Below are 14,658 nucleotides of genomic sequence, written 5' to 3' on the forward strand. Positions count from 1 at the left end.
TCATTCCCATTTCAAAGTTTGTCTGGATATCCAAGCGGCAATATTAAATGTAAAATGTTTATCATATTGCAGTTCAAATTCCAATCAAAATATATGACACAACAATCAAGCAGCCCTAAAGAACACACATAATACCTACTGTTAACATCCAGTCAGCAACTTGAGAAAATGCAGCTAAAAGAGCCGCTTTTAAATCACAATAGGGTAAATTTAAATGCGGCCGCATCATTCAGCATCACTGGCATTATCTGAGTGAGTTCAATTGATGTGTCACTTCAGAAAAGCTGCGTCGTGCATGAAAATGTCATCTTTTAGGGGTGTCAGTAAATTACATTGTAAACTGTACGTACAAGCAAGATGCAGTTTCATAAATCGACCAAGGACTCTGTGAGGGTTTATGCAGTGGTTCACAAGCTCAAAGACTTAACACATATCTGACCTCTGTATCCAGTCTCTGTTGTTTGTCATCATCAATTATGGTCCAAAATACTATGTCAGCAGCAAAATTCTATCATTTACTCACTCTCATGTCGCTTCAAAATGTAAAGTCTTGCCTTCATCTTTCCAACACAAATTACAATAATTGTATAAACCTGAAAGGTTTCTGTCCTTCTTTTAAAGGACAATGCAATCAAACCTTTGAAGATCCAAAAAGGTCATAAAGGCATCTTAAAAATAATTAATATCAATCAAGCAGTTTAATCTAAGTCTTGAAGAGATATGAACACTTTTTATGAATAGATTTAATTTAGAGGTTTATTTGATTTTTTTATGATAAAAGCACATACACAGAGTGCATCAAATATGGTAAACACAGAAGCGTAAACATGCGTGTCACATACTAGAACAAACCTCACTGGTTGTTGTGCATAAGTTTGCAAAATATTTACTATAATTGTACTTTATTTAATGTGCTCCATGTTTTTGTGTAGATCTTTATTTATTTGTGAATAAAAGCCTAAATTAAAACTGTTCATCATATAAAGCGATTGTATCTCGATTCATATGGATTACTTTTAGGAAGCCTTTTGACGTTTTTTGAATCTTCAAGGTTTTGGTTGCATGAACTTTCAATGGAGGAACAGAAACCTCGGAGGATTCATTAAAAATATCTTAGGGGTTTGGAATGACATGAGGGTGAGTAAATGATGACAGAATTTTAATTTTTGGGTGAACTATCCGTTTAATTTTCACACTGCCAGTTAGAATGATATTGCATTAGATGTTCACTTAAAAGGTCACAACTTAATTATTGAGCAACTTTTGGTGGCTAATTGCAGGCTAACAGGCTAAATACTATCTGTTGACTTAGGATGTGTCTCAAATGTCCTCATGAGCACGTTTTTGTAACCTAAAATGACAAATGGGACACTATACGGTCTCGTGGACTTCACAGACATGCACCAAAGAAGGCCACATGACTGCAGGTTCACATGAAGACATCCATTTGGGACAGGGCCCATGTGTCTAGAGTTTAGAGTAGACCAAGCACGGCGTTGATAGAGTGCACAGAGCTCTCGATACATCCCCACGGGTGTGAGCGAGTGAATTGGACTACAGAGGTTGGGAAGGGTCAGCTCTCCATTTATAAGTCCCATCCTTAGCGCAGACCAATCAGAACAGGCAAACAAAAAGAAGTCACACTCCAAATGAACAATCACAAACACAGGAACTTTGCGTTTCACCCTGAGAAAAAAGACGATGGAAAAAGCCATCATGTCCTCTCCATCATGAACCCTGAGACACAATACTCCTGGTAAAACACTACACTGGTTCAAAAGGTAAAATGAACACCAAATTGCTTCTGTCCGAAGTGCCATCCCCACTTTTAAATTTGGTCCACGGCATGTCCCTCTTCCCATTCTGCGATCAAAGTAACCCATCCCACTGGGTCTATACGACATGAAGGTGTGATGAAGGTATCCTGCCCCACAGGAACACTATTTAATGGTTGAGAGCACATTAAATTATATGACCTGGTGAGCAGACGTGTTATTCTTGCAGCGGCAAAGAAAATCCATTATGTTTATGCTGCACGAGCACTGCTGAGAACAAAAAGTATAAACTCGAGGTTAAATGGGACAAAGCCACAACCATGTATGTTTACACATTTAGACTGAATGGTGGTTTTTAGTTCAGTTAACCATTGGACGAGAAATTGTTACATAGTTTGAACAAAAAAAAAAACGTCCAAGGTGGTGACAATCTTCAGGTTTAAAGATGCCAGATAATTAGATTTTGCCTTTTGAGTTTATTCTTTTATTTTGTGGAAACTGTGATGATTTTTTTTCAGGATTTTTTGGTAAATAGAAACAATAACAGAATTGATTGAAATAGAAATATTTTGTAATATTACGAATCCCATTACTGTCACAATGTATCAATTTAATGCATACTTTCTGAAAAAAGGTAATAATTTTAAATAAAAGAGAGAGAGAGAGAGAGAGAGAGAGAGAGAGAGAGAGAGAGAGAGAGAGAGAGAGAGAGAGAGAGAGAGAGAGAGAGAGAGAGAGAGAGAGAGAGAGAGAGAGAGAGAGAGAGACTTCCCTTTTAAACGGAAGTGTACCAATGGAAGAGTTGAAGGGGGACTGAAAAAACGTCAGAAGTATCAGAAGTGGAGAAAGAAGAGACTACAAAGATTACAAAGTCCAACTATTTGTAATAACCCACACTGAGGAATCATACACAATAACACCAGGAAAATCCATTAGAAAGTTTATGTTGACTTTAACGTACATTTGATGTCCTGCAGTAGATTTTGAGCTCCTTAGAGCTAAACTGCACAAATATGACTTATTTTTTAAAGTGGAATATATTGATTTTAGTCTGTTGGCAGAATTGATCTGAAATCCTTCAAATTGTTAGTGTCAATCTAAGTTGATTGATAATCATTCATGATCTGGCTGGAGCCCTTTGTATTCTAAATTACCCAGAAATCAGAGAAATGTCATATTATCAGCATTGATGTGCCCACTGCTTGCTTTATGAAACCAATAATAGCTACATGGACTGTTATAGGTGTTTTGTCCAACAAAATGCTTCACATTTTCACAACATTCTGTACAACCGATAGAGGTTGAAGATGACGACTGAATAATATAATAAAGCTCACATTGACCTCTCCACACACACAAATACACACACAAACACACAGAATGATACATTTCCACAAAGCACACTTACCCAATCAAAAGCAGCGCTGAACACACAATCACAAATCCTATTGTATACTTCAGTGCATTTTTCACTTGCTGTAATGAGAGAATAAAAACAAGTTTATCAAACCGCATTCATCAAGTCATCAATTCATGATAAATCACGATTCATGTAGAGAGGGCCTTTGGGCTAGATATAATTACATATTTGCAGCACTTTGTCAGGAATTTGTCAGGAACACAGTGTCCTTAGTTCATTCTCTATATTACTATACTCATGGAGACATTGTGCTCTATTCCAAAACCTGAGCTAATGCAGTGTCCTAACTGAAATGGAACCTTAAAAGTGACTGATTTAGAACCTTCTACATAGGCAGGAACTTTGTGCCGCTCATAAACAGCTGTCATCACAGAGAGACTCAACTAATAATCGAGTAATTAACATTGTAAAATAAGTACAAAGTTTTCATTGCACACACAAATATTTGGTAAAAATGTGCATGTTTAATTTCTGAACTAATCTATTGCTACTTTTGAAATATAAATATAAAATCTATAATATAATATAATAATATTTTCAGGACAGCACCTATGATGCTTTGAAAATGCTGCCTACACAGGATGCTCAATAGTTTTTGGAATGCAGCCACTTCTGACTGTTTCAAAGGAAAAGGAGGAGAGTAAAGGAGTGTAAAGATTGAAGAAGCTCCTTAGCATGTAATGTTGCACATCACTGTGGCGTCCTTAGAGAAAATATGTTGATATTTGAAGTGAGCAGCATTACAGTGAGATGGATATGTTTTTTGTCACTTCATCACCTCACTGGAGTGCGGGGAAACTCACTGGGTTCTTTATAAATGAACTGCCATAACTGTAATCAGGCAAATTTCACTTAGCAATACCTCAAGGGCATTTCTGTTGATATGATTAATGCTAACTTTTCTAACCACAGACAGCAAGCCTTGCTTTACATACTAGTATAGTACACAATATTTATTGACTACAAATAGCTTAACGTAGCTCTTTTCCCACCTAGTTTTTCATTTTGAGTGTGAATTATCCCTGTAAGTCTGAAAAGGCGTTCTGTTTTAGAGTGCATGAGTAGTGCATGAGTAGTGCATGAGTGTACTAGATGGACAGGAATGAGTGTCAGGTTTACCAAGCACTTGTTGATGTTGTCTTCATCTTTCTCCTCGTAGTAGAAATACACAAAGGGGATCCAGAAGAAGACGCAGAACAGAATGATGGAATACAGAGCTGTGAAAGAGAAAAGATGGGCAGTTACACACCTTAAGCACAATCAACAATCAGGATCCACATTAAATACAGAACATTACTCATGATGTGTTTTGATGTCACAGGGTCAATGTCAGGGCACTCATTTTATTGTGTCCAGATGTATTCATGTATTTTAAAAAAACACACACATAAAAAATGCAATTTGCACACATGATGACCTATGCCTCTTCTATTATGGATTTTTTTGTGTCAAAAAGTCAAAAATGTCAAGGTTGCATGAAATTGTAAAAACACAGTGTATTTAAAAGGGTGTAATTAATAGGCTACAATTATTTTAAAGGAATACAAACAGTCAGGCAATCTGAAAAATAACTAATCTATATAAAATACTAAATATTTATACTTTTTACTATGAAAAAAAAAGTTTTCAAAACTTGCTTATAAGACCACATTTTCAGCTTTGCTAAATTCACCTTTGTTGAAAAGTGTTTTCATTGTAAACTACTTGTACAATTTTTTTTAAGAAACCAATATGAATTTAAATAAACAGCAAAGACCCCATTTCTAATTAGGTACTTTTAAAGGTTTAATTTTCCATTAAAAACTTTTTTTTTATTATTCTTTGAGCATACTATATGTCAAGGGCGACAAAAAAGGAATCACAAAAATGAAAGCATGATTCAATTATAGCAAACATCAATTCAAGCAAATAGTAGTGGGATTGTTTCATAGCAGTTCTATACATGGGCTTCATAAATGATCTAAAGCCAATTCTGTATAGTACACATTGGTACATAATGTATACAATGGTTTAGGTTAGGGTTAGGTTAGGGACTTAACATCTATACAAAATTTACAAAAATATATGGACTAAGGGGTATGAATACAAATCAAAAGTGAAATAAGTGTCATTACACGTAAAGATTCCTAGAAACCAATACAACTTCCACATGATGAGTCCTAAGCCCCAAAGCACAGACAAGCTGAAATAATCAAGTTAAAGGAGCAAAGATCACTGATATTGCAAGAGTTTATGTAACAGACTGTGACAGGCAGAGAAAGTGATTTTGTTGATTCCTCTCTTTCCCTGTCATGCAATGAATTAAAATCGTCAGCTTGGCCTATTTCAGTCCAGAGGCGGATCACACACTTTTGTGATCCTGTAAATTGTCATCTTTCCCTTCTCATGTAGGTTACTCAGTTGATGCAGGCGATATGAATAACACAATTCTTCTTTAGTTCAGAAACTGTATCATCACAGAGCCCTGGAGATATGTTTGTATACATGATTGGAATGGATTAAGAAACTAGCTAGATCCACAAGGAAAAAAAAATCCTGGAGTACACAAGACATAACCATATGACACAGCACCCCGAACATCTTTCTCCATATAGAAATAGGTCTGTTTCTCACACAGACTGTATCCCATACTGGCATCACACCAGAACGGCTTGCAATGACCTTCTGTGAGTGAAAAAAAATGATCCATCATTCTGTCATCGGTCATGTAGGACAAAAAGCTCATTTCCACGAACATGTAAACATGCTCTGCACACATCAGTCAAACGTGTACATGTATGTTCATTTAGATAGATGAATTTAGGTGATTTAGGTGAAAAAGGAGAGCGGAGTGCATTTTTGTCGGGGGGGAAAACACAAATGTTTTTTAACAGCAGGCGAGGAGAAAAACAGAGCAGCCGCAATATATCAAAATAAAAACATAATGGGATGAAAACGGTTTTTGTTATTGTTTCATGAGCCCTGCGGCTGATTTTGCCAGCTGTTCGTGTGCTTTTCAAAACTTAATTTTTTTGATTGCTGCACTTTTTCTGGATTACTGTGAGGGATTTGCTCATATGGCTCATTCCTGTAAGTTCAGTGGATCAAAGCCGCTCACACAGATAAACTCTGCACTCTCACACACTCTCGCTATACAATTTACCTTGTTCCATCCTGCCATTGCTCAATTTCGTGTGATTAAAGCATTTCTCATGGTTTTGAATATTTGTGTAAAGCTTTCAAGGGGTTCAAACTATCCTGTATCCTGACAGAAATACCACACAGTTTGTGTTTTCAAGGTAAAGCCAATGCATCAAACTCTAGACCGATCCAACACACCCGGAATCCATTTGCTGCAATTAGAAATACAATAACAATTTAAACTGTGTCTGTCAAGAGTGTCTGGTTTTGTTAATTAGCGTGTTTGCTAAGGAAAGCATCCCTGTTTCTATAGCTCATACTTAGGATCTAGGTTTTGAACAATCATTCATGTCAGTTTAGGCTATGGAAATAAGTGACACATCAAACCATGCAGCTTGTCAATGTGTGGTACTTCAACAGATAATCAGTTTGATACGAATTTTTACTGATATTCATACTTTTCTACTTATTTCTTATTACTATACTACTGGTCAAAGCCATTGATATTTTTCAGCTGTGCTTTAATTAGCATGCTGACGATACAGTGCTTTAGCTGTTAGACAGTTTGCATGGTGAACGCTTGTCAGAGAAGACGCCTGCAGGTTGGAGGAAAGCATTTACACTTCGACATGAAATATGAAGTGTAATGCAGCCTTTCTAAAACAATGGAACGAACCAAAGCAGCCATTATCTCACCGGGAGCTGTAATTGCTGTCATTGAAGCGATGACATTTCACTTTCACATTTACTGGCCCTCGTTTTCCACAGCATGTTGTGTATTTAACCAGTATGCTCTCGGTACTTCAGTGCTCTACAGGAAGTGTTATTAACGAAGATGCGCAATGTGTTTTGTGAGGAGGGACAAATAGGAGTTTTTTTTTTTCTTTTTGCTTGCTTAATTTGTCTTAATTAAAACTCTTTGGGATTATTGGGAGGGATTTAATGTGTTAAAAGACAGATATACGCTGAGAGTAACCTATACCGGAGCGCCCACCATGGTCGGGATTGTCTGATTATGTTCTTTTTTTTGGTTTGGTTTCACGTTCTGACTCATGCTAATGAATCACATTATCACCTCAAGAAAGCATTCAGCCAAGAGTGTCTCGGTCGGGAGTTATTTCGGGTTTACTGGGCCTGTCTTCAGAGACATCCATTAGCTGTAGATAACCCCCCCCTCCAGCCTAAAATAGCTTTGTAGCCCCTGTATAAGTGTCCGCTCCTCTCCTTCCCATGAATTTATAATGCCTAGTGGTGTTATCGTACAGCATATTAGAGCTGTTTCGCTCGCTCAGAATCTGCCAAACAAACACAATATGGAGGCATTTACCATCAGTGCAGGGAGAAAAGTTGAGGAATGAAGAGAACTGCATATTCACTGTTTTTTTATTATTTATTTTTTTATTATGATCTTAAGGGCAGGTAGATATACATTCAAAACTTCCTCTCCAGTCAAAAAAGTCAATTTATTGATACTATCAAAGTATCTCAAAAGAACAAGCAAGTTAAAATATAATGCATTTCAAATAGCCTCTGTCAATGCAAGTCCATCCGTCCATCCATCCAACATCATTATTACTTATGTTTGACTTTTACATTTATTTTTTAAAGGTTAATTACATTTTTTGAGTTAGACAAAAATGTGGTTAATAACCTTTATGCAGAAAGGGTATGTATGTATTTGTTTATGCTTGCTATTAACGAAACAATTGATACGTAGTAATCATATTGTCTGATGACCCATTTAACATTATATTCTAACAAATAATCCACCAAAATTTACAAATCCAAATGTTTATGAGGATACTCACCAAGATGGCATTTTGACATACTTTTGTTGAATGCATTATTATGTGCAAGCACAAGTACTCAATTCAGTACTCGTGCATGCGCACAGAAAACAGCGTGCAGGCACTGAATTGAGTTCTCTTTCGCGTCTTCTTGAGCTTGTATGGTTTAAAATCACTTGCAAGTTTAAATTGAAAAGACTTAAAAACACGTTCAAATGATAAACTTTTGTGAAGACGCAGCACTGGCCCAATCTGGCAAAGTGACAATTCCGTCAACTGTCCCGAGTCTTTAACGTTGGCCCTGGGCCATCGGGCAGTCCTTATTGCCCAGCCTTGGTAAAAACTATAATAATGTGAAATATTATTACAATTTAAAAGAACTGTTTTAATTTCATAAAGCTTTGTCTGTAAATTTGATTTAGATAATTCAAAACACTTACTCACATACGAGAGCAAGGGGGCACTGAAATTTATTTTCATGCAATAACGTAAGCCAATCATAACAGTGGCCATTTACTGATCCAGTTAAAAACGAAATGAGGGTTGAAAACAATAATTTTTGCAAAAAAAAAAAAAAAAAAAAATTAAAATTATAAGTGAACCTCAAGGAATATATTAAAATAATGAAAAACAAAATCCATGTCATGACCCCATTTTGGACATTGACATAAGCAATGCATTCATTTCAACAGGTTATCGTTTTGGCTAATAACAATGGACTGTTTGCCTACAGACAATGAAGCAGGACCATTCAATGCTAGTGGCACACATATTTGCTCTCTGTCCCCAGACTGTGAGATCATGGCACCCAACCAGTGGGTAATATTAATCATAACAACATGAATATTAACACGGCGAGGGAATAGGCCGCACTGCATTGCTGCAGATCATCCATTTCAATCTAACCAGATCTAATGGGAAAGCACCTGACTGGGGAGAAAAGTTTACCATATTAATCCCCCTGACAAAAAGAAGAGGGAGTTAAATTATTAAACGACCAACCTCGGTCCTCCACTAAGTTCAGGTTCCTTTTATAGCACTCTGGCAATTCCCCCTTAGGTGTGGAGACGAGAGGGCAGATGAATCCACTGTGAGACACCCAGTTCGGACTCGTAAAAACACACTTGAGAATTCAGACTCATCTCCTGGGTATGGTTAGTTTGATGGCTATTAGTTTAAGAGAGTTCTGAGTTGTTACGTATTCCTTCAAGCTAAAATAACACTGGTGTTATTTGAAAACTAAATGTGCAAGTGTGTCTTCTGGGAAGAGTCGGTTTATTTAATTTGCTCTTTCCTTTACAACTCTAATGCACTGTGAAGAACTCAATAGCTGCCGACAACATACTTTTGCTAAATTAAAGCTTATTTTGTTTGTAATTGTGTTGCTGATAGCAACACTTTGAAAAGCACATGATCTTAAAGGGACAGTTCTCCCAAATTGTCATTGTTTCCTCTCATGTCTTTCCAAACCCATCTGATTTCCTTTCTTCTGTTGAACAAAAAACAAAAAGTTAGGCAGGACATTGTCTCAGCCTCAGACGCCACACCCACGGACCGTTGGCTGAACGTCTGATGCATAAGGTACATAAAATGGAAATAATTCAGGAGTTTCAAAGTCATCATCTGATGAATACTACAGCATTTCCAAGAGACGTGTGTGCTACGTGTCTTTAATTGTCCACCTGGAAACAAAGCCGTTGTGACGCCAAATCCCCGCATGGAAGAAAAAAGCCATCGTGTTTACAGCTGAGAAAAATGAGTGCTGCTTATTATCACGATCAACTAAACGCTGGGTTTTCAAAAGTATGTGAAGTATGTGTAGGAACTGAGAGCTAATCAGACAGTGAAATCACAGTGAATCAGACATCCTTCAAACTGTGAAAAGAGACAAATTCCAAAGAGAGACCGACACTCAACACTCATGACCATAAAATAGGAAGATCCTGTTGTTTTGGTGCACGCTTGTAAGTGATGGTCCCAACTAGAGAACGAACACTTAAGATCTCAACTTTAACAAGACAGTTTGGTTCGAAGATGCCACATCTTGACTCTTCCAAGGAAAATCATGAGTTAACGCCAAAGGTTGCTTGATTGCCAAGACAGAGATCCAAAAGAGACCGTCTTTTTAAAGACATTTTTTATTATTTTTGTTTTTTACTTTGTTAGCTGAAAAGATGTCTAAATAGTCCTTTTGAGATGGGAATTTAAGGGTAAATGAAATCCTGGTTACGTGCTACCAATGTACCAATGATGTAAATCCCACACAATTCTTATGAATGCAGATTACTTTCGATAAACGGTGCTTTACAGATAGTTATCCATTGCATTGTTCACATGAAGTCCACACACTGCACAACAATTATGTCAGTAACATGTTAAACAGAAATGTCTCCACCCAGAAATGTCCTATTTCTAAAGGACTATTTAGACCACTGTAGAGCTCGCATAGCAAAAAAAAAAAAAAAAAAAAAAAAAAAAAAAAAAAAAAAAAATTATAATATCATCATCATGTTCTAAAAATATAAACATTAAAAAAATTACATAACAAAATTACAAATTATTTCACATTACTGCCTTTAAAATCCACCAGTACATGTGTACACATTAGTCCCATTGTAAGCGCATTACTCTACACACATTTTCCCTTCGTTTTTTACAATATGAAGGACAAGTCAGAATAAGTTGTACTGTAGTTAACCTAGAACATTCCTTAAACAGTTTTTATGACAGTTTAAACCAATAGACCGCCATTACAGGAAGTTCGTTTTTATCTGGGCAGGTGGCCAAACACTGAACACTAAAAAAGGTTAAGCAGGTTTGTCCAAAAATGTCCTCTATTCATTTGGAGATACACAGTTAAACTCCAAACGTGCGCGCATGTCACAGGTGGTTTATGTGAAGGAGGCGTCTACTCTACTCAACGGTGAACCTGGAACTGATTGTCACCAGATTGAAAATTAGCAGTCTGCGAAGCCTCTTGGCCTTCGTGAGGCCTGTGGATTACAAATCAGCACAGGCAATAATTTTCAATCGTATTGTGCTGTTAGAAGCACTGACCTCTCGGGGCCAAACATTCTCTGACAGGAGCATTGCAAGAATACTGATGGTAATACAGCGCTACGTCTGAAGAGACTGGCTTTCAGTGATCTTCACAGGAAGATACTTTGACAGAGCACATATTACTATCAAACCAATGCAAAAAGAATGCAAGAACAATGTTCTGCTTTTTCAATCGAGCAGAGATGTGACCTTCAGCAAGTAGGGTAATAATAGCTAACAAACAACATGGACTCACAGATAGACATGATACCAGCTCTTGCAAGAAGTATAAAACATGGTTGTGCATCATTCAGAACTAATTTGTGACTGTCTTTCAATCTCCAATTGATTTCCTGAATTTGATTTGATTTAATGTTATGGTACCAGACGGGAAGAAAACATAGCACTTCTACTACCGGCAATGATAAATTGGAATTTCGGACCAAAATAATCCAACTAAATCAATTTGTCAGCCCATTTCATTGCATGGCATCACTTAGGAAATAAAATAATAAAACTTTTTTGCATTGAATCATTGTCCAAAGTAATATATATTTTTTTTAACTTTTTTTGGGGGGGTGCTTGAAAGCCAGGAAAGATAAAATTAAGAGAAAGAAATGTCAGAATTTGTACTGTATCGCTTATACTTTGCAGCTGAGAATAGTTGACATCTGATTGAAAAGAAAGCACTGTACCCTTCGTGGGGTGCATAGACTCGATGGGATTCCTCTGCCATCTTTACAGAAGGGAAAACGGCATCAATTTCTTGAAGTCACAAATTGTGAATTAATGTGAAAACAGCACAAAAGGGAGGTAAGATCATCTTCATGCAACACGTTACAGAATAAGGCACAGACCCTGAAGACTGGCACTCCAAACAGTTTCCTGAATTGATTTCACAGTTTATTCCCTCCTCAACCCATGCCTTTAAATATGCTTTCAAATGCAGCATTATGGAGCATTTGCTGAATATTGCCTTTAAATGGTCAATGCCGACAAAGAAACTCACGTGTTGCAAATTCTAGATGTTTTATACATAAGTATTGCATTAACACAGACAATATTCAGGATGTAGTCACAAAGCAGCAGAATATGGTTGTCAGCCCTTTTTTAGAGAGCTAAATATGGTTACATTCACCCGGATTTTGCGCCATTCAGGACTGAACTGAATAATCCTTTTCAATAACAATTCAATTCCAGGAATTTGAATTGGGGTAGCAGACAGGATGATGAATGAAAGGAAGGAAGGAAGGAAGGAAGGAAGGAAGGAAGGAAGGAAGGAAGGAAGGAAGGAAGGAAGGAAGGAAGGAAGGAAGGAAGGAAGGAAGGAAGGAAGGAAGGAAGGGTGGATGGGTGGATGGGTGGATGGGTGGATGGGTGGATGGGTGGATGGGTGGATGGGTGGATGGGTGGGTGGATGGATGGATGGATGGATGGATGGATGGATGGATGGATGGATGGATGGATGGATGGATGGATGGATGGATGGATGGATGGCAAAGAAGCGAAGGCCTAGTCTAATTGTCCAGAGATGTAGATTAAAATGTGCACTGAGCTGGACACCTCAGTGACTCCTCGACAGGTCGATCTGATTATCTTACAGACTCAAACGCATTTCTGGTATCCTTATATGAAAGTTCAAAAACCTTCAAGTTAAAATTCAGGAAAGCTTTCAGCTTTTAAACAGTCTTGACATTTCAAACAAACACATGGATTGGTAACAGACTCCAGGCTGGATGATAGGAAGCCTTTAAGCTCCAGATACCGGATGTATCCAGGGACTTTTAGGGATGCTTTTCTATTTAACCTTGTACTTTGCAGCCAAACCTCAAGGTAGAGGCTGTCCACTCTAAAGAACACTACATTAAATAGAAATGCTGCCCAAGGACTTGGCCCCAGGCCATCTGAACAAATATATATTTTCCCTTTAATTACTTAACCCACGAGGTTAATCTCCAGGGATGTCTTGGATGGTGGCTTCAGCTGCAATCTATCTTGGTTTACCATCCCAGTCCCGATCATCAAAATCCCCGCCACGAGGCACAGGCACCATGATGCGCCTCTCAGAAATTGGGCTGAGCATTAATGGCAGGCAGAGCAGGGCGACATTTGAATCCTTCCTGTATACGGTTTGGCCTGAGCTCTCATCTCAGCAGGTTCAAGGACCTTGCACCATGCACAGCTGCCCACTTCAATAAATGCACAATCTGTCAGTGTTTGCTGCTGTTGGGCGCCACCAGTGACTTGCACTTTCCATTAGCGATCATGCTGAAACATGCACGAAGAACAGAGAGCAAGCCAAAAAACACATTTATGCTCACACTGGGTCTCTTTGACTAATAACTGTGCAGAGTTATTTCTTAAGTGTGCACAATTTACACCAGTTTTATATGTATATGTATATGTATATATATATATATATATATATAGCAAGTCTCCTTAAGTATTATTATTATACAAAAATTATATATAGTTAGATGAAAGATAGAAAGAATGACAGACAGAACGAAAGACATAGAACAATAGACGGAACGATAGACATAGAACAATAGACAGAACGATAGACAGATAGACAGAACGATAGACAGAATGATAGACAGATAGACAGAACGATAGACAGAACGATAGACAGAACGATAGACAGAACGATAGACAGAACGATAGACAGATAGACAGAACGATAGACAGATAGACAGAACGATAGACAGATCGATAGACAGATAGACAGAATGATAGACAGATAGACAGATAGACAGAATGATAGACAGATAGACAGATAGACAGAATGATAGACAGATAGACAGATAGACAGAACGATAGACAGAATGATAGACAGATAGACAGAACGATAGACAGAACGATAGAATGATATTAAGAATGATAGAACGATAGACAGAACGATAGATTGATATTAAGAATGATAGAATGATAGAATGAATGATAGAATGATAGAATGATATTAAGAATGATAGAACGATAGAACGATAGATAGAACGATAGAACGATAGATAGAACGATAGATAGAACGATAGATAGAACGATAGAACGATAGATAGAACGATAGATAGAACGATAGATAGAACGATAGATAGAACGATAGATAGATAGATAGATAGAACGATAGATAGAACGATAGATAGAACGATAGAACGATAGATAGATAGATAGATAGATAGATAGATAGATAGATAGATAGATAGATAGATAGATAGATAGATAGATAGATAGATAGATAGATAGATAGATAGATAGATAGATAGATAGATAGATAGATAGATAGATAGATAGATAGATAGATAGATAGATAGATAGATAGATAGATAGATAGATAGAAAGAATGAATCATGATTTCTAAATGAAAGCATATGCGCACTGGATATACTCCCAAATGCATGCATTCTCATGGTTAGTGAATGTGTGATTATTAGGACTGCATCTGCAAACCTCAGCCCTCCTTCAGCCTTCAAATGTACAGATGAATACATGCAAAAAAGTGTTAGAACATAATCAAATCCAC

At 37.2% G+C, this 14,658-nt stretch overlaps 1 protein-coding gene across 1 annotated transcript in view; it reads right to left on the bottom strand.

Moving 5' to 3' along the window:
* Nucleotides 1–14,658, bottom strand: part of lmbrd1 (LMBR1 domain containing 1) — a 91,223-nt gene that overhangs the window by 60,577 nt on the left and 15,988 nt on the right. The window contains exons 4-5 of the mRNA XM_082154489.1: nt 4,315–4,412; nt 3,184–3,251 (exon numbers count right to left, since the gene is read on the bottom strand). Coding sequence (XP_082010615.1) covers nt 3,184–3,251; nt 4,315–4,412 — 166 coding nt within the window. The remainder of the gene's footprint in view (nt 1–3,183; nt 3,252–4,314; nt 4,413–14,658) is intronic.

The sequence above is a fragment of the Leuciscus leuciscus genome (genome assembly GCF_965113295.1).
Source record: "Leuciscus leuciscus genome assembly, chromosome: 22".
NCBI lineage: Eukaryota > Metazoa > Chordata > Actinopteri > Cypriniformes > Leuciscidae > Leuciscus > Leuciscus leuciscus.